Source organism: Phaenicophaeus curvirostris, chromosome 5 (assembly GCF_032191515.1).
Source record: "Phaenicophaeus curvirostris isolate KB17595 chromosome 5, BPBGC_Pcur_1.0, whole genome shotgun sequence".
Lineage (NCBI taxonomy): Eukaryota > Metazoa > Chordata > Aves > Cuculiformes > Cuculidae > Phaenicophaeus > Phaenicophaeus curvirostris.
The window spans coordinates 2,028,407-2,050,897 of NC_091396.1; the positions used below are offsets into that span (position 1 = coordinate 2,028,407).

General features: G+C 63.3%; 4 protein-coding genes across 8 annotated transcripts in view; 2 read left to right on the plus strand and 2 right to left on the minus strand.

The window, feature by feature from the left end:
• LOC138720875 (zona pellucida sperm-binding protein 1-like) overlaps positions 1-19,629 on the minus strand; it is a 64,406-nt gene extending 44,777 nt beyond the window's left edge. Inside the window, exon 1 of the mRNA XM_069857281.1 lies at positions 19,622-19,629. The gene's annotated coding sequence lies outside the window, so the exon portion shown is untranslated. The remainder of the gene's footprint in view (positions 1-19,621) is intronic.
• On the plus strand, positions 678-3,440 carry CBLIF (cobalamin binding intrinsic factor). Its single transcript, XM_069857087.1, has 9 exons — positions 678-774; positions 861-1,040; positions 1,132-1,275; positions 1,363-1,509; positions 2,403-2,578; positions 2,659-2,830; positions 2,948-3,089; positions 3,162-3,280; positions 3,365-3,440. Exons 1-9 carry the CDS (start codon positions 678-680, stop codon positions 3,424-3,426), a joined length of 1,239 nt encoding a protein of 412 aa, XP_069713188.1. The 3' UTR covers positions 3,427-3,440.
• MRPL16 (mitochondrial ribosomal protein L16) lies at positions 5,643-8,406 on the plus strand. The gene is made up of 4 exons (XM_069857299.1): positions 5,643-5,718; positions 6,735-6,800; positions 6,881-7,029; positions 7,868-8,406. Exons 1-4 carry the CDS (start codon positions 5,676-5,678, stop codon positions 8,351-8,353), a joined length of 744 nt encoding a protein of 247 aa, XP_069713400.1. The 5' UTR covers positions 5,643-5,675; the 3' UTR covers positions 8,354-8,406.
• STX3 (syntaxin 3) lies at positions 8,809-21,120 on the minus strand. 5 transcript variants are annotated; one of them, XM_069857291.1, is made up of 11 exons: positions 20,895-21,111; positions 18,813-18,893; positions 18,633-18,732; positions 18,460-18,534; positions 18,253-18,320; positions 16,927-17,035; positions 16,744-16,817; positions 16,515-16,649; positions 14,247-14,357; positions 9,726-9,826; positions 8,809-8,966 (listed from the first exon to the last, which is right to left on the minus strand). In XM_069857291.1, exons 1-10 carry the CDS (start codon positions 20,922-20,924, stop codon positions 9,749-9,751), a joined length of 861 nt encoding a protein of 286 aa, XP_069713392.1. In that variant the 5' UTR covers positions 20,925-21,111; the 3' UTR covers positions 8,809-8,966; positions 9,726-9,748. The 5 variants fall into 5 exon arrangements, with proteins under 5 accessions (XP_069713392.1, XP_069713391.1, XP_069713390.1 ...); XM_069857290.1 differs by lacking the exons at positions 8,809-8,966; positions 9,726-9,826; positions 14,247-14,357 and adding exons at positions 10,774-11,357; positions 12,580-12,693; positions 14,489-14,599 and having other exon boundaries at positions 20,895-21,120; XM_069857289.1 differs by lacking the exons at positions 8,809-8,966; positions 9,726-9,826 and adding exons at positions 10,774-11,357; positions 12,584-12,693 and having other exon boundaries at positions 20,895-21,114.
• Positions 21,121-22,491: the final 1,371 nt, after the last annotated feature.

Below are 22,491 nucleotides of genomic sequence, written 5' to 3' on the forward strand. Positions count from 1 at the left end.
TGGACACCTTATCCTGAAGGTTGTTGGGAAGGAGATGATAAAAAACCTCACTAAGAGCCAGAACAAACACCATCCACCTCCTTCCCGTCATCTGTGGATTTGTCGTAGCAGGATAACAAACCAGCCAGACGAGGCTTGACCTTCACCAACCCACGTTGACCATGCCTGGTCATGGAATTGTCCTTGAAATGCTTTTCAATAGCCCTCAGGGCGACCGTGAACATCTCCAGCATCTTCCTGAGGTTGGACCAACAGGGATGGGGTTTTGTGGGAAGCACAAGCTCTCGTAAACCGGGATACAACCGATGAGTTTTCAACCAGCGGGGACCTCCCCAGGCCCCCGGAGATGGGAAGGTGGTGGGCCTGCTCTGACCTCCACCAGCTCCTTCAGTGCCTTGGGATGGCTCCCATCTGGATTCCTCACGGACGTTGAGCTGGTTCCTTGGAATTTCCTCCAACGGAAAACCACCGTCCCCGCCGTGGTGACTCCCCGAGGCTCCTGCCACCCTTGGGCACACAGAGAAGTGGGTGGTGCCTGGTGGAGCCGGGGCGGCTCTGGGAGGGCAGGTGACCCAAGATTGTCACTGGGAACAGCTAAAAGCAGAGAGGACACCCAGAGAAACAAGTGCTCACAGGGTTCTGCCTGTCAGAGAGGACCTGCTCACCGTGAAGCTGAGATGATGTTCGGCGTGGCCTTCAGCGTCGGGGTCCTGCTGGCCCTGCTGGGTGGCACAGCCGGTGACGAGTATGGTCGCGTGGCTGATGACAAATGTGGTGAGTTGGCAGCAGCCCCCTTGCCGAGGCACCCGAGGAGAAGGACCGGAGGGTCCCCGGTGACCTCCAGCCCCTTCTTCTCCCAGTTGCCCCGCAGCATCTGGTCTCCAAGTATCGGCAACGCATGGAGGAATCTGTCAAGGTGGACGAGAAGCCAAACCCCAGCATCCTGCTGGCCATGGACCTGGTCGGGGGCAGCGACGAGGAAGCCCACAAGCTGCTGCTCCACCAAATGAAGGAGGAAGCCGTGAACACAGCTGAGAAACGTAGGGGAGGGCGAGGGGGGCGTCTCACCCCATGGTGGAGGAGCCAGCACCGCAGGCTCGGCACCACCATCTCTCTCTCTGGTCCTTGTAGACATGTCCTCGGGGCAGGTGGCTCTGTACGTGCTCGCCCTCCTCTCCTCGTGCGAGAACCCCCGGCAGGTCCATGCCTTCAGCCACACCGTTGACTTGATCAGCATCCTGCAGAAGAAAACGGATGAGGAGGTCACCAGCCTGGGTACGGTGGGACGAGAAGGAGGGACCGGGGTGGCTGGAGGGGGTCTCCATCCCCGCGATCAGCTCACCCCCACCCTTTGCTTCGCAGAAGTGAACGGCGTCCCGAAGACCACGCTCTTCAGCGTGAGCTTGGACATCTTGGGGCTGTGCCTGGCGCAGGCGGGTGGCTACGAAGAGGCAGCCGTGGCCCTGGCCAAGAAGATGCTGGACCCCGAGGAGCGACGCCGCTCCGTGGGTAAGGGACCTCCCCGGTCCTGCCGTGCGTCCTCGGCTTTGTCCTGGTGGGCTCATCGGTGACACTAGGATCTCATCCCTGTGTCCAGAAGGCTGGGATGTCATCCAGAGGGACCTGGAGAAGGTGGGGGAGTGGGGTTGGGAGAACATCATGAGGTTCAACAAGGCCAAGGGGAAGGTCCTGCACCTGGGTTGGGGCAATCTGCAGTTTCAACACAGGATGGGGGACAAAGGGATTGGGAGCAGCGCTGAGGAGAAGGACTTGGGGAGCTGGGGGAGGAGAAGCTCAACAGGAGCCAACAACGTGTGCTCCCACCCGTGTCCTGGGCTGCATCCAGAGCCGTGGGAGCAGCAGGGAGGGAGGGGATCCTGCCCCTCTGCTCCGCTCGGGGAGACCCACCTGGCGCCCCGAGTCCAGTTCTGGATCCTCAGCACAGGGAGGACACGGAGCTGCTGGAGCGAGTGCAGAGGAGGCCACGGAGATGATCTGAGGGCTGGAGAACCTCCTGTGTGAGGAGAGAGTTGGGGTTGTTGAGGCTGGAGAAGAGAAGGCTGTGGGGGAGACCTTAGAGCAGCTTCCAGGGCTGAAAGGGGCTCCAGGAAAGCTGGGGAGGGGCTCTGGATCAGGGAGGGCAGGGAGAGGACGAGGGGGAAGGGTTTGGAGCTGTAAGAGGGGAGATGGAGATGAGATCTTGGGGAGAAATGTTTTTTTGTGAGGGTGGGGAGGCCATGGTGCAGGTTGTCCCGAGCAGTGGTGGCTGCCCCATCCCTGGAGGGGTTCAAGGCCAGGTTGGATGGGGCTTGGAGCCCCTGATCCAGTGGGAGGTGTCCCTGGGGTTGGGACTGGATGGGTTTGAGGTCCATCCCAACCCAACCCAACCCATGCTCTCACAGACACCAACGCCGTGGCCACCCTGGCGCTGACGTGCACGTACGAGCACACGGACATCAGCAACCTGCGGGACCTTCTCTCGGAAACGCTGTTGGTGGTGACCACCGGCTTCCTCAACGAGCAGGAGAAGAACGATGGCATGATTGGCAATATCTACAGCATGGGGCTGGTCCTGCAGGTAGAGCAGGAGCTGCAGCACCGTGGCTGCTCGGTTCCTGCCTCCGGGGATGGTGACACCTCCTCTCTCCTCCTCCACAGGCGCTGGAGGCCACCCGAGAGTTTTACGCCCCGCGGAAGTGGAATTGCGCCCAAGCCTTCTCCGTTGTGTACAAACATGACTTCACCCTGCCCATGGCCATCGCCCAGGTCCTGCCTGCCCTCGTGGGCAAGTCCTACCTGGATGCCTCTAAGGTGGCCTGTGCCCATTCCGGTAGGTCCCCGAGCCCACAGCTGTCCCCGTCCCCAAAGCTGGAGACAACTGGAGGTCACATCTGCTCCCACCGTGCCCCGAGAACGAGCTCACCCTCCTCCTCTCCCCTCCCTTCAGCCTCCATCGAGGTGCACTACACGGTCATCAACAAGCTGCGGGGAGAGCACTTCAGCTTCCACATCACCGTGCACGTCCCAGAGGGCTCCACGCTGCTCAAGGTTCTGCAGGAAGCCGAGAAGGAGAAACCCAAGGAATTCAGGTGAGAGCTCAGGTCGGGGGTGGAAGGGATCGGTGGCCCCGAGCCCCAGAACCCAACCGCCTCGCCCGGCAGCTTCAAGACGGAGCAGACGTTCTGGGGTCCCATGGTGGTCTCCATCCACGACCTGGCCGCCAACACCAACGACAAGACCTACTGGCAGTTCTTCAGTGGGAAGGAACCTCTCCAGGAAGGTGGGAAGCCTTGTGGGGGGGGACACGTGGGGGCCACGCTGGTGGCCGTGGTGCCCCAATCTCACACCCGTCCTTCCACCACAGGGGTCGGCACCTACAAACCAAAGGCCGGGGAGCACATCGAGGCCATCTTCAGCACCTACTGAGGCCACCGAGGAACGCGTGGCCCTGGCGGGTCCTCCGTGGTGGCAATAAAGAGGCGTTCGCAGCACGGCTTGGTGTGCGTGTGGCTGAGGGGAGAGGGCTCTAGGTGCTTCAACGGGACACCAGGGGGGTCCTGTGCAGTCCAGGGTGAGGACAACACCATGGGGAGACACATCATCGAGCCAACAGCGTGTCCTGGTAGCCAAGAGGGGCGACCGTGACCACGGAGGTGTCCAATGCGGCATTTTCCACAGAAAGGGTGATTGGGCAGTGTCCGAGGCTGCCCAGGGAGGGGGTTGAGTCCCCTTCCCTGGAGGGGTTTAAGGGACACGTGGACAAGGTGCTGAGGGACATGGGTTAGTGATTGATGGGAATGGTTGGACTCGACGATCCTGTGGGTCTCTTCCAACCTGGTGATTCTGTGAGGGGATTGTCCTGCTCTGCTCCTCACCTGGAGCGCTGGGGGCAGGTTTGGACAACCAAGCAGAAAAAGGGTCTGAAAGGATATAAAGGGATGGGCCAAAGCCAATCATTTGTGATTAAAGGCCGAGAGACAAGTCCTGCACTTGGGTCACCATGACCCCCAGCAGCTCCAGGAGAAGGGAAGAGCAGCTGCAAAGCTGCCTGGAGGAGAAGGACCTGGGGGGGTTGGTCAACAGCAGCTGAATGTGAGCCAGCAGTGGCCCAGGTGGCCAAGAAGGCCACCAGCAGCCTGGCTTGGATCAGCCATGGGGTGGCCAGCAGGAGCAGGGAAGGGATCACCGCCTGGACTTGGTGCTGGTGAGGCTGCACCTCAAATCCTGGGTTCAGTTTTGGGCCCCTCGCTCCAAGAAGGACATTGAGGGGCTGGAGCTCGTCTGGAGAAGGGAACGGAGCCGGGGCTGAAGAACAGGAGTTAGGAGAGCAGGTGAAGGACCTGAGGGTTTGGTCTGGAGAAGAGGAGGCTGAGGGGAGACCTCATCGCTCTCTGCAGCTCCTCAAAGGAGGTTGTGGTGAGGTGGGCGCTGGGCTCTTCTCTCAGATAACAGCGACAGAACAAGAGGAAACGGCCTCAAGCTGCACTGGGGCAGGTTCAAATTAGACATCCAGAAAAATTTCTTCACCCAAAGGGTTTTCAGGCCCTGACAGGGGCCGCCCAGGTGGAGTTTCCATCCCTGGAGGGGTTTAAAAGACAGGGAGATGAAGTGATAATGAAAATGCCGGCAAATAAAACTCTCTGAGACTCGTTTTGGAGTTTTAGGAAGCAAACGCCCTTTCATCGGGGCTGGGCAACGCGAGGCAGTGATTCCAAGGTGTTTCCCGCTTCCGTGCGGATGATAAATTCTCTCAGGGATTTTAGGCGCGTTCTGTTATTCCCAAAGACTCATTTTAATGTTGTTACAAGCTTCCCAACAGTCCGATCTCTTGCTAATCGCGAGCCTTGGCTCCAGCTCTGTCTGACCTTGAATTTGAGACGGGGAAGGCTGCAGAGGGAGGTGATTAGAGAGGAAGAGGCGTCTGCTCAGCACAGATCATGCTGAACATAAGGTTTGATCATCTCCAAAGGATGAACAGTGCCTGCAAAACCCCTGCTTGAAAGGAAATATGGAGCCAGAGGAAGAAAACCTGCTGTTAGAGGGACGTTCTGTCTAATTTTCAGAGAACGCAGTTAGTGAAATGAATCTAAACTCTAGCTTCAATCAAAATACTCCACATTCTGGAAGAGCAGCTGTTTTTTGTATGAGAAGAGCTCAGGGTTGTGGGTCAGTAGTGGATGGGAATGGCTGGACTCGATGATCTCCAAGGTCTTTTCCAACTGGTGTTGTCACAAAGCACAAGAAAGCCGGGGAGGGAGGTTTTTATAAAAGCCTGGAGTGCCAGGACGAGGGGAACGGCTTTAAATTGGAGAGGGGGAAGGTTTAGAGCAGAAATAAGGAGGATTTTCTTCCCAGTGAGGGTGGGGAGGCCCAGGCTGCCCAGAGCAGGGGTGGCCGCCCCAGCCCTGGAGGGGTTCAAGGCCAGGTTGGATGGGGCTTGGAGCAACGTCCAGAGCAGTGGTGGCTGCCCCATCCCTGGAGGGGTTCAAGGGCAGGTTGGATGGGGCTTGGAGCCCCTGATCCAGCAGGAGGTGTCCCTGCCCATGGAACTAGAGGGGCTGGATGGGCTCTGAGGTCCCTTCCAAACCCGGAACGATAGTTCCGCTCTGCGTTTACCCGGGGGGGGGGACCGGAAGTCCCACCACTCCGTGCCGGAAGTGGCCGCGCGGAGGGGGATGTGGCGATGGCGGCGCCCGGTGCTGGTGGCGGCCCGGGAGGGTGAGGGCGGCGCGGGGGGAGCCGGCAGCGAGCGGGGAGGGGGGAGAGGGGATGGGGGGGACAAGGGATGGGGTGGGGGGATGGGGATAGGGGGGCAGGGGACAGGGGGGACGAGGGGCAGGGGAGGGAGAGGGGGACAGGGACAGGAGGACGAGGGGAGAGGGGACAGGGGGACAAGGGATGGAGGGACAGGGGGACAAGGGAGGGGGAGGGGGGTCAAAGAACAAGGTGACAAGGGACAGGAGGATAAGGGACAGGGGAGTGAGGGGGGACAGGGGGACAAGGGATGGGGAGGGAGGAGGGAACAGGGATGGGGGACAAGGGATGGGGACAGGAGGACAAGGGACAAGGGGTGGGGGGGACAAGGGACAGGGGAGGGAGAGGGGGGACAGGGACAGGAGGACAAGGGATGGGGGGGAGAGGGGGCAGGAGGACAAGGGATGGGGAGGGAGGAGGAGGGGGACAAGGGACAGGGGGACAAGGGACGGGGGAGAGAGTGGGGGCACAGGGACAGGGGGTGGGGAGGAGGTGGGAGCCGGGGGACAAGGGACAGGGGAGGCAGAGGGGGGATGGGGACAGGGAAAGGGAAGAAGGGGACAAGGGACAGGAGCAGGGGGACAAGGGACAGGGGAGGCAAAGGGGGAATGGGGACAGGGAAAAGGAAGAAGGGGACAAGGGACAGGGGAGGAGGACAGGAGCAGGGGGACAAGGGACAGGGAAGATGGGGAGAAGGGTACAGGGACTGGGGAAATGGGGACGGGGGACAAGGGACAGGGGCTGGGGAGGAGTGACAGGGACTGGGTTTGGGGAAGGGGGACAAGGCATGAGGGGGTCAAGGGACTGGAGAGGAGGACAAGGGACAGAGACAGGGGACAAGGGCCAGAGGGGCTCTGGTACTGGGTTGGGGTCTGGAGCTGGCGGCTGAGCCGTGGTGCCCAGGAGGGGCTGGTGGGCTCCAGGCAAAGGTCCCTCCCGGTGCGTCAGGCCCTCCTCCAAGTCCCCGTTGTGTCCCCCAGGTCCCGGTGGCCTCGTGGTCCCCCGGGCGGGCCTCAAGAAGTACCAGCAGCCCCCGGACTACAGCGGTAAGGGGGTCACACGGGGACAGAGACCCCTCTGTGGGGCGGCGCGGGGCCGGTGACGCTCACCCCCGTGTTCCCGGCAGGGATCGTCTTCCCGGAGAAGACGAAGCTCAAGTTCATGGATAAGGTGCCCTCGGTGCCCAAGGTCAGGCGGGAGCCCCGGCGGCTGTGGGACATCCGCGGCCCATCCCGGGAAGCCACCGACTTCATCCAGGGCCAGTACGGGATCCTGGTGAGCAGCCGGAGGCGGCGGGGGAAGAGCCGGAGGGTTCGGAGCCGCTTCGGGGCATCGGGAAGGTGGGGAGGACGCGGTCGTGGGAACCTCCAGGCTGGAGAACCTCGCGTGGTGCGGGGAGAACTCCAGTCAAAGCAGCGGCAGAGGGGGCCGGTGCCAAAGTGATTCCAGAAAGCTGGTTTGGTGGAGCTACAACTGTCAGGAAGGGCCTCGGTTTCCTCAGCGAGGGGATGAGGAATGGGTTGGGGAGGACCTCAAAGCCCAGCTGGTTCCAACTGGGACACCTCCTACTGGATCAGGGGCTCCAAGCCCCATCCAACCTGGCCTTGAACCCCTCCAGGGATGGGGCAGCCACCTCTGCTCTGGGCAACCTGGGCCAGGGCCTCCCCACCCTCACAAAAAAACCATTTCTCCCCAAGATCTCACCTCAATCTCTCCTCTTTCAGCTCCAAACCCTCATCCTGTCCCTAGCCTCCCTGATCCAGAGCCCCTCCCCAGCTTCCCTAGAGCCCCTTTCAGCCCTGGAAGCTTCTCTAAGGTGTCCCCGCAGCCTTCTCTTCTCCAGCCTCAACAACCCCAACCCTCTCAGCCTGGCCTCACGCAGGAGGTTCTCCAGATCATCTCCGTGGCCTCCTCTGCACTCATTCCAACATCTCCGTGTCCTCCCTGTGCTGAGGGCGCCAGATCTGGATGCAGTTTGAAAAGCAGCGAGGCTGCTCCTGGCTAGACGCGCTCGTGAAGGGTCTCGGAGACGGCCGGTGGGACGGGAGAACCTCTTTCTCTGCTCCTCACCCCACCGGTTCCTGCTGGCTGAGGCGCCTCCTTCTCTCCGCAGGCTTTGGGGGGCGGCTACCTGCACTGGGGCCACATGGAGATGATCCGTTTGACCATCGGCCGCAACATGGACCCCAAAACCATGTTTGCCATCTGGCGCGTGCCCCCTCCTTCCAAGCCGCTGACGCGCAAGAGCTTGGGCCACCGGATGGGGGGAGGCAAAGGCCCCATCGACTCCTACGTGACGCCCGTCAAGTGCGGGCGCCTGGTGGTGGAGGTCGGCGGGCGCTGCGAGTTCGGGGAGGTGGAACCTTTCCTCGCGCAGGTGGCCCACAAGCTGCCTTTCCCGGCCGCCGCCGTCAGCCGCGAGGGCCTCGAGCGGCTGCGCCAGGAAGAGGAGGAAAAGAGGCTCAACAACCAAAATCCTTGGACTTTCGAGCGCGTCGTCGTCGGCAACATGCTGGGAATGCGCAAGTACCTCAGCCCCTACGACCTGAGGCTGAAGGGACGCTACTGGGGCAAGTTCTTCCTCAAACACAGGGTCTAACGAGCAGCCGGCGGCGCGGAGGTCTTAATTAAACCTTCCCGCGAGGCCCTGCAGCCCGCTGTGGTTTTTTGGAGGCCCCAACGCGGGGCTGGGAGAATCCTAGAGGCGATTTGTGCGTCGGGGAGTGCTGAGAACCCCCCTGAAACGCCGGAGCAGAGCGTGGGGGATCGCTTTATTCGGGAAGAGGGCTCCGGTGTGGGTGGTTGCGCATCCAAAGAGCCGGCAAGACGGAGAAGTCGCCGCAGACGAGCTCGGAGCGAGGGGAGAGGCTTCTCCTTGCACCCTGAGCGAGGCAGAGCCCCCAACGCTGCCCCGGGGAGGAAAGGCGGCTCCTCCGGCCGCTCTCTGCCACCCTGGTTTTCGCAGGGGGTGTTGCCCCTCGGCCCAAAAGGAGAAGGAAGGGATGTCGGGGCGTTCGCCCGGTGGTGGAAGGGTGCGGGGCAGGTGGAATCTGCTCCTCCGGGAATGCGGGGGCTGCGGTGAGGGGACGTCCTGGGGGCTGCAGGGACGAGGGCTCGGCTGGCGGGGCCCGGGGCTGGCGCTTGGGGTCTCTGCGATGGCTGGAGCCGCAGGTGGATGCGGGCAGGGTCGGGGCAGGAGGAGGAAAGGCCACCTGCAGCGGGGAGGAAGACGCAGCTCTCACTGCCCTGCCTGGCCCCAGCCCTCCCCACTCATATATCATATCATAGAATCGAATGGAATTGAATCACCAGGTTGGAAGAGACCCACCGGATCATCGAGTCCAACCATCCCCATCAATCACTAACCCATGTCCCTCAGCACCTCGGCCACCCGGCCCTTAAACCCCTCCAGGGAAGGGGACTCAACCCCCTCCCTGGGCAGCCTCGCACACTGCCCAATCACACTTTCCAGGAAATATTTTTTCCTGATGTTCAGCCTGACCCTCCCCTGGTGGAGCTTGAGGCCATTCCCTCTCGGCCTGTCCCTTGGGAGAAGAGCCCAGCTCCCTCCTCTCCACAACCTCCTCTCAGGGAGTTGCAGAGAGCAAGGAGGTCTCCCCTCAGCCTCCTCTTCTCCAGGCTGAACCCCCCCAGCTCTCTCAGCCGCTCCTCTTCTTCTCCAGCCCCTTCCCCAGCTCCGTTCTCTTCTCTGCACTCGCTCCAGAGCCTCAACATCCTTCTTGTGGGGAGGGGCCCAGCACTGACCCCAGGATTCGAGGAGCGCTCTCCCCAGGGCCACGTCCAGCATGTGGCTGCCTGGGGGCGCCCAGTCTCTTGCCTCATGGACATCAGCAAATCCAAGGAGGAGGAATCTCACTTGGCTGAACCCCACCGAGACCCAAACCCACCCCCCGGGTGTGGGGTGACACCAGGGACCCCGCCTGCCCCCGTCCCGCCCTGCGCCCGCTCACCTGGAGGGCAGCGTGGGGGCGTCTCAGGCGAAGATGCTCCCGATGCTGGAAGCCAAGATGATGGCGAGGATGATGCAGCACAGCATGATCATGATCTTCTTCTGCACGGGGAGAGAGTGGGCCATGAGGCAGGGCCGGGGGGGCTGGGGGACAGGGACAGGGCTGGGGGACAAGAGACAGGGGCTGGGGGACCAAGGACAAGGGCTGGGGGACCAAGGACAGGGGCTGAGGGACCAAGGACAGGGGCTGGGGACAAGGGACAGGGGCTGAGGGACCAGAGACAGGGGCTGAGGGACCAGAGACAGGGGCTGGGGACAAGGGACAGGGGCTGAGGGACCAAGGACAGGGGCTGAGGGACCAGAGACAGGGGCTGGGGGACAAGGGACAGGGGCTGGGGGACCAAGGACAGGGCTGGGGGACCAGGGACAGGGGCTGGGGGACCAAGGACAAGGGCTGGGGGACCAAGGACAGGGGCTGGGGACAAGTGACAGGGGCTGGGGAAAAAAGGACAGTGGCTGTGGGACAAGAGACAGGGGCTGAGGGACCAAGGACAGGGGCTGGGGACAAGGGACAGGGGTCAGGGAGGGGGAACAAGAGCTGGGGGACAGGGGCTGGGGACAAGGGACAGGGGCTGAGGTGCAGGGATAGGGCTGGGGGACAAGGGACAGGGGTTGGGGACAGGAGAAGAAACAAAGATGGGCTGGGGAGGGGGGACAAGTGGCAGCGGCAGGGACTGGGGAGGCAGCGGGGCTGGTGTGAGCTGGTTGGGGGTGACCCCAGGACGTGGCTGTGTCCCCGTGTCCCCTTGGGCCAGGCAGCCAAGCACCAGCGCGCCGCGGGGACGTGTCCCCATCGCTGTCACTTACCCAGAGACCGGTGGGGGAAGACTCTCTGGCCGGGGCTGGCAGAGCCCTGGGGTTTGGGGGTGTCCCCTGGTCCCCCCCACCCCGAGCGGCTGCTCTGTGACAGGGGCTGCTCCCAGGACCCTGGTGCTCCGCGAAAGCCACCAGCCGCGACGCCGTGCCCGAAGCCAGAGGTGTTTGGGGTGCCAGCACCCCGCTTGTCCCCGCAGCGCCCCGGCATGGCGCTGTGCACGGAGCAGAGAGGCGCAGGGTGGGCATCAGCACGATCTTTATTGGAATGGGAATTAAATAACCGCGATAACCATGTCCTGCCGCCCCGGCTCCGGGCGCAGGCGGCGTTTGGGGTCACGCCAGCCGCAGACATCAAGGCCAAGACGGGGCAGGGTCTCCGGTGGCTCCGTCTGCCACGACACGGGGACGTCAAACCCGCGTGGTGCCCCCAACCCCCCTATCCTGACCCTATTCCCGTCCCTCATCCTCCTGGGATGCCCGTGTGGGTGAGGGTCCAGCCCTCGCCGTGTCCCCTCGCTGGCACCTCCCCGAGGTGGCAGCCCCCCCACCAAGAGGTGGGGTCCAGGAGAAGTTGATTTAGCAGCAAAGGGGTAATAAATAGTCGAGTCCTGTCCCCTTCCCGCAGGGGACGTGGGGACGAGACCCCGGGGATGGTCTGGGGTCAGAGGGGTGGGAGAAGTGGGGCGAGGAGGGGGCCCGGCTGCGGTGCCGGGGATGGTCCTGCTGGGAGACGTCACCGCTGGGATGGTTGGAAGGTCTGGAGGAGGGAAAAGGGGAGACGTCAGCCCCCCAGGGCGTGGGAAACGGGTTAGGGGATGGGAGAGAGGGATGCGGGGGATGCGAAGACAAGCATGGAGCTGAAATGCAGACCCCGAGAATTGCAGACCCCAAGCATCGCAAACCCCGAGCATCGCAGACCATGAATATTGCAGACCCCGAGCATCGCAGACCCCGAGCATCTCAGATCCTGAGTATTGCAGACCCCAAGCATCGCAAACCCCGAGCATCGCAGACCCCAAGCATCGCAGACCATGAATATTGCAGACCCCGAGCATCGCAGACCCCAAGCATCTCAGAGCCCGGGCATCTAAGACCCCGAGCATCTCAGACCCTGAACATCTCAGACCCATGAGAATCTCAGCAAAAGCATCGCAGACCCCAAGTATCTCAGACCCCAAACATTGCAGACCCCAAGCATCTAAGACCCCGAGCATCTCAGACCCTGAACATCTCAGACCCATGAGCATCTCAGCAAAAGCATCGCAGACCCCAAGCATCTCAGAGCAAAAGCATTGCAGACCTCGAGCATCTCAGACCCCGAGCATCACAGACCCATGAGCATCGCAGACCCATGAGCATCTCAGACCCATGAGCATCGCAGACCCCGAGCATCTCAGAGCAAAAGCATCGCAGACCCCGAGCATCTCAGACCCCAAGAATCTTGGACCTGTGAGCATCTTGACCCCGAGCACTGCAGACCCTGAGCATCTCAGACCTCAAGAATTGCAGACTCCAAGCATCTCAGACCGTGAGCATCTCAGACCCCGAGCATCTCAGACCCCGAGCGTCTCAGACCATGAGCATCACACTCTAAGCATCTCAGACGGTGAGCATCGCAGACCCCAAGCATCTCAGACCTCAAGAATTGCAGACCCCAAGCATCTCAGACCTCAAGAATTGCAGACCCCAAGCATCTCAGACCTTGAGCATCTCAGACCCTGAGCATCGCAGACCCCGAGAATCGCAGACCCCGAGCATCGCAGACCCTGAGCACCGCAGCCCCTCAAGCCCCAGCAGCCCCAGTACCACCTGGGGAGCACCCAGAGCCCAGCACCCTCGTCCCCAAAGCTAGCCGAAACCACAGCTCCTCTCAGCCGGAACACGACACGGGGACACAGGACAGTGGGGCCAGCGGGGCCGTGCCTCCCCACCATCCCCAAGCCCCATGGTGGGGGGGGGGCCCTCTGCCCCCCCAGCACTTACAGAGCCCCCCGCCTCGGGGGCTATTTCTTGTTTAGCCCCACAGAAAGTCCGATGATGAGGGCGAGGATCCCCAGCAGCAGCACCACTACAGCCGCCAAAATGAGCATCTTCTGCGGGGGCGACAAGGGGACACGGGGCCGGTTACGCCTGCCCCGAGCAGAGGTGGGGACGGAGAGCAAAGGTGGGCACGGAGGAGCCCAGAAGAGCCAGAGAAGCTGCAAACCCGGGGGCAGGAGAGGCTGAGCCCTCACCAGCTCATCACACCCGTGAGGGACAGAGGGGGACAGAGCTGCCAGCACCACGGAGGTGACAAGGGAGAGGAGCGAGGACCTTGTGCGGTGCCTGGGGGTCACAAGGGGGGTCTCAGAGCTGCTGGAGGCTGTGGGGAGATGCTGGGGGGACTGGGAGATGTGAAAGCGTGCTGGGGGCTCGAGAGGGACTCCGGGGGTGACTTTGGGAGGGAGGGGACATTGGGGGACACTGGGATTGCTTTTGGGATGGAGGGGACACTGGGGACTCAGGATGGATGCCTTTGGGATGGAAGGGACACTGGGGACTCAGGAGGGGACACTGGAGGACTCAGGAGGGGACACTGGAGGACTCAGGATGCCTTTGGGACGGAGGGGACACTGGGACACAGGATGGATGCCTTTGGGATGGAGGGGACACTGGGGGACACAGGATGGATGCCTTTGGGATGGAGGGGACACTGGGGACTCAGGAGGGGACACTGGGGGACACAGGATGGATGCCTTTGGGATGGAGGGGACACTGGGGACTCAGGAGGGGACACTGGAGGACTCAGGATGCCTTTGGGACGGAGGGGACACTGGGACACAGGATGGATGCTTTGGGATGGAGGGGACACTAGGGACTCAGGATGGAAACTGGAGGACTCCGGATGCCTGTGGGATGGAGAGGACACTGGGGACACAGGATGGTTGCTTTGGGATGGAGGGGACACTGGACGACTAAGGAGGGGACACTGGAGGACTCAGGATGGACACTGGAGGACTAAGGAGGGGACACTGGAGGACTCAGGAGGGACACTGGAGGACTAAGGAGGGGACACTGGAGGACTCAGGAGGGCACACTGGAGGACTCAGGATGCCTTTGGGATGGAGGGGACACTGGAGGACTCAGGATGGACACTGGAGGACTAAGGATGGACACTGGAGGACTCAGGAGGGGACACTGGAGGACTAAGGAGGGGACACTGGAGGACTCAGGAGGGCACACTGGAGGACTCAGGAGGGCACACTGGAGGACTCAGGATGCCTTTGGGATGGAGGGGACACTGGGGACTCAGGATGGACACTGGAGGACTCAGGAGGGGACACTGGAGGACTCAGGATGGACACTGGAGGACTCAGGAAGGGACACTGGAGGACTCAGGAGGGCACACTGGAGGACTCAGGAGGAGACACTGGAGGACTCAGGATGGACCCTGGAGGACTCAGGATGGACTCTGGAGGACTAAGGAGGGGACACTGGAGGACTCAGGAGGGGACACTGGAGGACTCAGGATGGACACTGGAGGCTAAGGGGGGGACACTGGAGGACTCAGGATGCCTTTGGGATGGAGGGGCCACTGAGGAACACAGACTGGATGCTTTGGAACGGAGGGGACACCGGGGACACCGGGGCCGTTGGTCCGTCTCACCCTCCTGGCCTCACTTTGGTACTTCACGGCCTTTTTGGTGTCGGCCACGGCTCGCTCCACGAAGCCGACAGACTGGTCCATGTTGTTCTCTATGCGGTCGATCATGGAGCCCTACGGGGCGCCGAGGGCCCGGGGCGGCGGAGCGGAGCCAGAGGCAGCGAGAAAAGAGATGGGGGGGCGGGGGGGGAGGGGGGGAGACGCTGAGAGCACCCCGGGGTGCTGCCCCCCACCCCAAAACCAACCTTGCGCGCCTGGCCCTGGTATTGAACCGCTTGCTTCGTCTGCTGGGCCGCCCGCTCCACGTGCTCGGCCGTGCGCAGCATGTGCTGCTCCACGTTGTCCAGCAGCCCTCCCTGCGGGGACACGCGAGGGGACACGCTCAGCGGGGAGCTGGGTGGGGTGGGGTGGGATGGGGGGACACGGTGCCCCCCCCCCCCCCAGCGTAGCCCCCCCCCACCGCCGCGGGTACTCACCCTTCCCCGGCGCACGCACGGGCTCCTCGCATGGCATGGAGGGGACAGAGAGGGGCTGAGAGAGCGTGGGGCGCGTCCCCCCATCCCCGTCGTGTCCCCAAGCCGAGGTGCCCAAGGGGGATGGGGGACGGGGGCACCCACACAGCTTGGGGCGGGGGGGTCCAGGCGGGGGTCATATGGAATGTGTCTCTGCGCGGCTCTGGGGGGGCTTGTGGAGGAGCCAAGGTGGCTACCGGCCAGCTGGTGTGCCCCGCGAGCCGGGGGCAGCGCTGTGTGCCAGTCCCAGTGTCACAGCCCTGTGTGCCAGTCCCTGTGTGCCAGTCCCTGTGTCACAGTCCCAGTCTGCCCAGTCCCTGTGTGCCAGTCCCAGTGTCACAGCCCTGTGTGCCCAGTCCCAGTGTGACAGTCCCAGTGTGGCCAGTCCCAGTGTCACAGCCCTGTGTGCCCAGTCCCAGTGTGACAGTCCCAGTGTCACAGTCCCAGTGTGCCCAGTCCCTGTGTGCCAGTCCCAGTGTCACAGCCCTGTGTGCCCAGTCCCAGTGTGACAGTCCCAGTGTCACAGTCCCAGTGTGCCCAGTCCCTGTGTGCCAGTCCCAGTGTCCCATTCCCAGTGTGACAGTCCCAGTGTGACAGTCCCTGCGTGACAGTCCCTGTGCGACAGTCCATGAGTCCCAGTCCCAGTGTGCCCAGTCCCTGTGTGCCAGTCCCAGTGTCACAGCCCTGTGTCACAGCCCTGTGTCATAGTCCCTGCGTGCCAGTCCCTGTGTGCCCATCCCAGTGTCACAGTCCATGCGTCCCAGTCCCAGTGTCCCAGTCCCAGTGTCCCAGTCCCAGTGTGACACTCCCAGTGTCCCAGTCCCAGTGTGACAGTCCCTGTGTGACAGTCCCTGTGTGACAGCCCTCTGTCACAGTCCCAGTGTGCCAGTCCCAGTCTGCCCAGTCCCAGTCTGCCCAGTCCCAGTGTGCCCAGTCCCAGTGTCACAGCCCTGTGTGCCAGTCCCTGCGTGACAGTCCCTGTGTGCCCAGTCCCAGTGTCACAGCCCTGTGTCACAGTCCCAGCATGACAGTCTCTGCGTGCCAGTCCCTGTGTGCCCATCCCAGTGTCACAGTCCCTGTGTGCCAGCCCCAGTGTGACAGTCCCAGTGTCCCATTCCCAGTGTGACAGTCCCAGTGTGACAGTCCCTGCGTGACAGTCCCTGCGTGACAGTCCCGGTGTGCCCATCCTTCAGTGTCACAGTCCCTGTGTGACAGTCCCTGTGTGACAGTCCCAGTGCGACAGTCCATGAGTCCCAGTCCCAGTGTGCCCAGTCCCTGTGTGCCCAGTCCCAGTGTGCCCAGTCCCAGTGTCATAGTCCCTGCGTGCCAGTCCCTGTGTGCCCATCCCAGTGTGACAGTCCATGCGTCCCAGTCCCAGTGTCCCAGTCCCTGCGTGCCAGTCCCTGCGTGCCAGTCCCAGTGTCACAGTCCCAGTGTCCCTGTCCCAGTCTGCCTGTCTCCATGTACCAGTCCCAGTGTGTCATTCCCTGTGTGACAGTGACAGTGACATTCCCAGTGTGCCAGTTCCAGGGTATCCGTCCCTGCGTGCCAGCCCCTGTGTGGCTTCATACATGGGTCCCTGTCCCCACACAAGGTCCCTGCCTGTCCCTGTCCCCATCCAACCTCACACAAGGTCCCTACCTGTCCCTGTCCCCATCCAACCTCACACAAGGTCCCTACCTGTCCCTGTCCCCACACAAGGTCCCTACCTGTCCCTGTCCCCACGCGCAGGCCCCTGCCCGTCCCCGTGTCCCCATACCTGGTTCTCCACCAGCATGGCGATGTCAACGAACATGTCATGGAGCTCCTTGATGCTGCTCTCCAGCCGCACGATGTCCTTGTGCCGCCCCTCGATCTCGCTCAGCGCCTGCTTCGAGATCTGCGAGTCCATGATCTAGAACGGAGCAGGAGCAAGCGGGAGCCGTCAGCGTTGATGTTCTGGTCCCCAAATGTCCCCTCTGGTCCTCCCTGGCGTGGTGGTCGCTCACCCCCGAGGTGAAGATGGAGGGGTTCCCGCTCTCCAGCATCTCCTCCAGCTCCTCGTCCGTCGTGTTCTTGCCGGCTGCGGGTATGTGGGGTCAGTGGGGACCCCAAACCGGCTCCATCAGAGATGGGGGGGACCCCCTACCTCTGCCAGGGGGTCGGGGGCTGGTGGGGAGGGGGACACGCACTGATCTCCAGCTGGCGCTGGATCCGGCCCTTGCTGCGCTCCCGAAAGTCGACCTGCGCCTCGTTGTACTTGGTCATCACATCAACGAACTTGCGGGACAGGACGGAGTGCTGGGGATGGGGACAAGGAGATGGAGTGGGGACACCCCGGGCATGGCACCTCCTGGACCCCTGGGGTCGGGACAGACAGCTGGGGACAAGGACACAGGGATGGGGACACCTCAGGCGTGGCACCTCCCCAGCCTCAGGGTCAGGATCCAGAGCTGGGGACGCGGACATGGGGATAGGGACACCTCAGGCGTGGCACCTCCCCAGCCTCAGGGTCAGGATCCAGAGCTGGGGACGCGGACATGGGGATAGGGACACCTCAGGCGTGGCACCTCCCCAGCCTCAGGGTCAGGATCCAGAGCTGGGGACGAGGACATGGGGATAGGGACACCCTGGGCATGGCACCTCCCCAGTCTCAGGGTCAGGATCCAGAGCTGGGGACGCGGACATGGGGATGGGACACCTCAGGTGTGGCACCTCCCCAGTCTCAGGGTCAGGATCCAGAGCTGGGGACGAGGACATGGGGATAGGGACACCTCAGGTGTGGCACCTCCCCAGTCTCAGGGTCAGGATCCAGAGCTGGGGACGAGGACATGGGGATAGGGACACCTCAGGCGTGGCACCTCCCCAGCCTCAGGGTCAGGATCCAGAGCTGGGGACGAGGACATGGGGATAGGGACGCCTCAGGTGTGGCACCTCCCCAGCCTCAGGGTCAGGATCCAGAGCTGGGGACGAGGACATGGGGATAGGGACACCCTGGGCATGGCACCTCCCCAGCCTCAGGGTCAGGATCCAGAGCTGGGGACGAGGACATGGGGATAGGGACACCCTGGGCATGGCACCTCCCCAGCCTCAGGGTCAGGATCCAGAGCTGGGGACGAGGACATGGGGATAGGGACACCCTGGGCATGGCACCTCCCCAGCCTCAGGGTCAGGATCCAGAGCTGGGGACGAGGATATGGGGTGGGGACACCTTGGGAACGGCACCTCCCCAGCCCCTGGGGTCAAAGTCCACATCTGGGGACAAGGACACGGGGTGGGGACACCTCAGGCATGGCACCTCCCCAGCTCCCAAGGTCAGGATCCAGAGATGGAGACAGAGTTGGGGACATGGGACACCTCAGGCATGGCACGTCCCATGTCAGCCCTGGGGTGCTGGGTGGGGACAGAAGATGGAGATGGGAGACACGGGGACAGCCAGGACGTGCCACATCTCCAGCCCACGGGGGTCGGGGCGCTCAGGACCTGGAGGTCAGTGGCTCCCAAGGACCAGAGCTCACCTGGGACTTGCGTATCCGGAGGTCGGCAGAGGACCTCGCCTCATCCTGCTCGATGTTCCTCTCCATGCCTGGTGAGAACCAGCCCCCAGCCCATCAGGGACCTTCCTCACCCACCAGCTCTGGTGTCCCCAGCACCCTCTGCCCTCCCGGTGAGGACAAGGGGACCACGGGGCTGGGTGGCACGGCGGAGGGGACGCGGCCACTCACTCTTCAGCTTGTTGCGGACGCTGTTGGCCATTTTCTTGATCTCCGCCGTCAGCTGCTCCAGGTCATCTTTGGTCTCTGCGGATTCACGGCACGTGAGATGGGGGACACCACCACGGGAACGCCCCCAGGATCTATAGACCTGGGGATGTGGGGGACGCGGCCACCGCACTCACTCTGCTCAGGGATGGGGGCCGAGAGGATGATGCTGTAGAGCTTCTTGGCCTCCTCCACGTTCTCTGAGATCTTGTCGATGTTTTGCCGGGTCTCCTCAATCTGGAGAAGCCGAGAAGGATGGAAGAGGGGGTCAGGAGGCAGCTCTGCACCCCCAGCCCCGTGCCTGTCCCCCGCCTCACCTCTGAGAAGAACTCATCCATGAACGCCGTGTTGTCGATGGCGATCTCCAGCTCCTCGGTGTCATCGTCCGGGTCCTGCTTCTACGGGGCGCAGGGGACAGCGCTCAGGGGTGCCACCACCCACCTGCACCCTGGGGACACCCCCAAAGGTGGCAGCCACCCCACGAGGCCAGGGTGGCCCCCAGCCAGCCCGCCCAGCTCTGTGGGGTCAAGACGGGACGAGGTGGAGACGTGATGACCCCGGAGGGGGCACGGTGGCCCCGGGAGGGGACATCTGCAGCATGGCAGGGGGGTGAGCTCCGCTCACATCTGGCCACGCACAGCGAGGGAATTAAGGGATTGCTGGGCTTGGCTGGAAGGAGGGGACAGGGACGGGAATGGGGACACCACAGAGTTTTCTGTCCCCAACCTTCATCTTGCGTCACCAGAGCTTGGTGAGGGGCCCCAAAGCGATAGATCCCCACCAAGCCCTGACGCCAAGCCTGGTCCCACCACCACGTTCTCCTGCCTCCATCCCTTCCCCGGGTGCCACCCTGGGACTCAACACATCCCCTCCACCCCTCCCCCAGCTCCACCACCACCACCCCCCCAGGGTGTGCGGTTGTGGTGTCCCCAAACGGGGCAGGGGGACGGGGACACACACACAGAGGTCCCGCTTGGAGACCCCTCACACCCCACCCCCCGCGCCTTTCTTCTTCTTGCTGGAGTAAAAATAAAATTAATCCCTTCTCTGCCCCCCCCCAACCCCGAGGGTTTTATCTGCTGGCGCCGTAATCCCTGCTAAATCCCTGCCAAGCCTCCCTCCCGCGAGCTGGGGGGCTGCGGGGCCCCCCCACCACCACCCCATGAGGAGAAGATGGGGGGCAAAGAGCCCTGAGGAGCAGCGGGGGCCCCACGGCAGCGCAGGAGAAGGAGGAGGAGGAAGCGGGGATGGAGACGTGGGGCGCGGGAAGGGGTGCTGGTCCCCACGGTCACTCCGTGTCCCCCCACGCAGCCCCACACGGCGGCTGGTGTCTCCTCAACGTACCTCCCAAGGTTGGGGGAGGTCTAGGGCTTGTCTTAGGAGGTTGATCCCCCCCCAAAATACCCTCCCAAGCCCCAAAGGACGCAGAGGGGTCACCCCCCACCCTGGTTCCTTCCAGCTGGCACCTCCGTTGTTGGGCGGCTGGCTTGCAGGAACCTTCATCCCCATGGTGCCTTCAACCCTGTGGTGCCTTCATCCAGCATGGGATGAGGTCTCAGGGTTCCCTGTTCCCACGCCACCTCCATCCAACGTGGGATGGAGTCTTACAGACCCCCATTCCATGACGCCCCTGTCCAGCGTAAGGGGGAATCTTGGGGTTCACCATCTCCGTGGTGGCATCTTAGGGTTCTCCATCCCCACGGTGGAATCTTGGGGTTCACCATTCCCACGGTGGGATCACAGGAGCCCCATCACTGCAGTGGCCCCATCCAGCACGAGGTGGGATCTCAGGATCCCCTGTTCTCATGGTGACCCCATCCAGGACGAGGTGGGATCTCAGGATCCCCTGTCCCCATGGTGGCCCCGTTGAGCATGGAGTGGGATTTCAGAGTCCCCTATCCCTGTGGTGGCATCTCAGGGTTCCCCATCTCTGTGGTGGCCCCGTCCAGCATGGATTGGGGTCTCGGGGTCTCCTATTCCCATGGTGCTCCTGCCCAGCATGGGTTGGGATCTCGCGGTCCCCAATCGCTGTGGTGGAACCTCAGTGTCCTCCATCTCCTCGGCACCTCCATCCACCATGGGCTGGGGTCTCAGGGACCCCCATGCCCCATGGGCTGGGGTCTCGGGGATCCCCATCCCCCAGCTACCCCCATGCCCCATAGGTTGGGGTCTCCAGAACCCCCACCCCCGTGACACCCCCGTGTCCACCATGGGGTGAGATGACGACGCCGTCCACCCCGCGATGTCCTCATCCACCCCGAACCCAAGACACGAGGTCCCCCATCCCCGTGACGCCCCCGTGGACCACGGGATGGGCTGTCAGGGACCTCCACCCCGTGTCACCCGTGTCACCCACCTCCTCGCCAGCCCCCCCAAGGTGTCCCTCGTCCCCCTCTCACCGCCTTGAGCTGCTCCAGCCGGTCCTTCATGGTGCCCCCAAGGGCTCAGGGGGTCCCCTCGGCCACCGCAGGGATGGGGGACGCAGCCCTGGGGTCCCACCAGGCCTCCTACATCCAGGCGAGGTGGCGGGTGGCCCTGTTCCCGTCCCCAAGCCTCGGCTGGGGCTGTCCCCGCGCTAATCCCCAGTGACAGTGACAAGGAAGGCAGGAAGGAGCCGAGGGGAGGGACGAGGTGGAGCCACCCCGCACCTGGGACACCCGGGGACACCGGCTGGGTTAAAGGCCCCAAGGCCACCCCAGGGAGGGGACAGCCGGGAGGGGACACCAAAGGGGGAAGCGGGTCCCCACGAGGGTCACGAGTCAACGACGTGTCCTCCTGGGTCATGTGGAAGGGGGGGACATGGCTGGGGAGGGGACAGGGATGAGGGGACAGGGATGGGGAGAGGGGGACAGGGATGAGGGGACAGGGATGAGGGGACATGGCTGGGGAGAGGGGGACAGGGATGAGGGGACATGGCTGGGGAGGGGACAGGGATGAGGGGACAGGGATGGGGGGACATGGCTGGGGAGAGGGGGACAGGGATGAGGGGACATGGCTGGGGAGGGGACAGGGATGAGGGGACAGGGATGAGGGGACATGGCTGGGGAGAGGGGGACAGGGATGAGGGGACATGGCTGGGGAGGGGACAGGGATGAGGGGACAGGGATGAGGGGACATGGCTGGGGAGAGGGGGACAGGGATGAGGGGACATGGCTGGGGAGGGGACAGGGATGAGGGGACATGGCTGGGAAGGGGAACAAGGATGAGGGGACATGGCTGGGGAGGGGACAGGGATGAGGGGACAGGAATGAGGGGACATGGCTGGGGAGGGGACAGGGATGAGGGGACATGGCTGGGGAGGGGGACAGGGATGAGGGGACATGGCTGGGGAGGGGACACGGTGGAGGTGATGTGGCTGGAAAGAGGAGATATGGCTGGGAAGGGGGGACATGGCTGAGGGGACATGCCTGGGGAGAGGGGACGCAGCTGAGGGACATGACCGAGGGGACATGGCTGAGGAGGGGGACACAGCAGAGGGGACATGGCTGGAGAGAGGGGACATGGCTGGGCAGGGGGGACATGGCTGAGGGACATGGCTGAGGAGGGGACAGGGATGAGGGGACACGGCTGGGGAGGGGACAGGGATGAGGGGACACGGCTGGGGAGAGGGGGACAGGGATGAGGGGACATGGCTGGGGAGAGGGACAGGGATGAGGGGACATGGCTGGGGAGAGGGGGACAGGGATGAGGGGACATGGCTGGGGAGAGGGACAGGGATGAGGGGACATAGCTGGAGAGAGGTTACAGGGATGAGGGGTCATGGCTGGATGGCTGGGGAGGGGGACAGCTGTGACAACTGGGGACAGAGCTGGGGGGACAGTGCAGCCCCCACCTCCCAGCGGCCCCCCCATCTCCCAGCGGCCCCCCCATCTCCCAGCGGCCGCGGCCCCTTTAAGAGGCGCGAGTGGGCGTGGCCTCTATGCAAATCAACCTCGCGTTTAAGCCACGCCCCCCTCCCCTGTTCCTCCCGCCACCGCCCTTCCCGCGCGTCGCGCC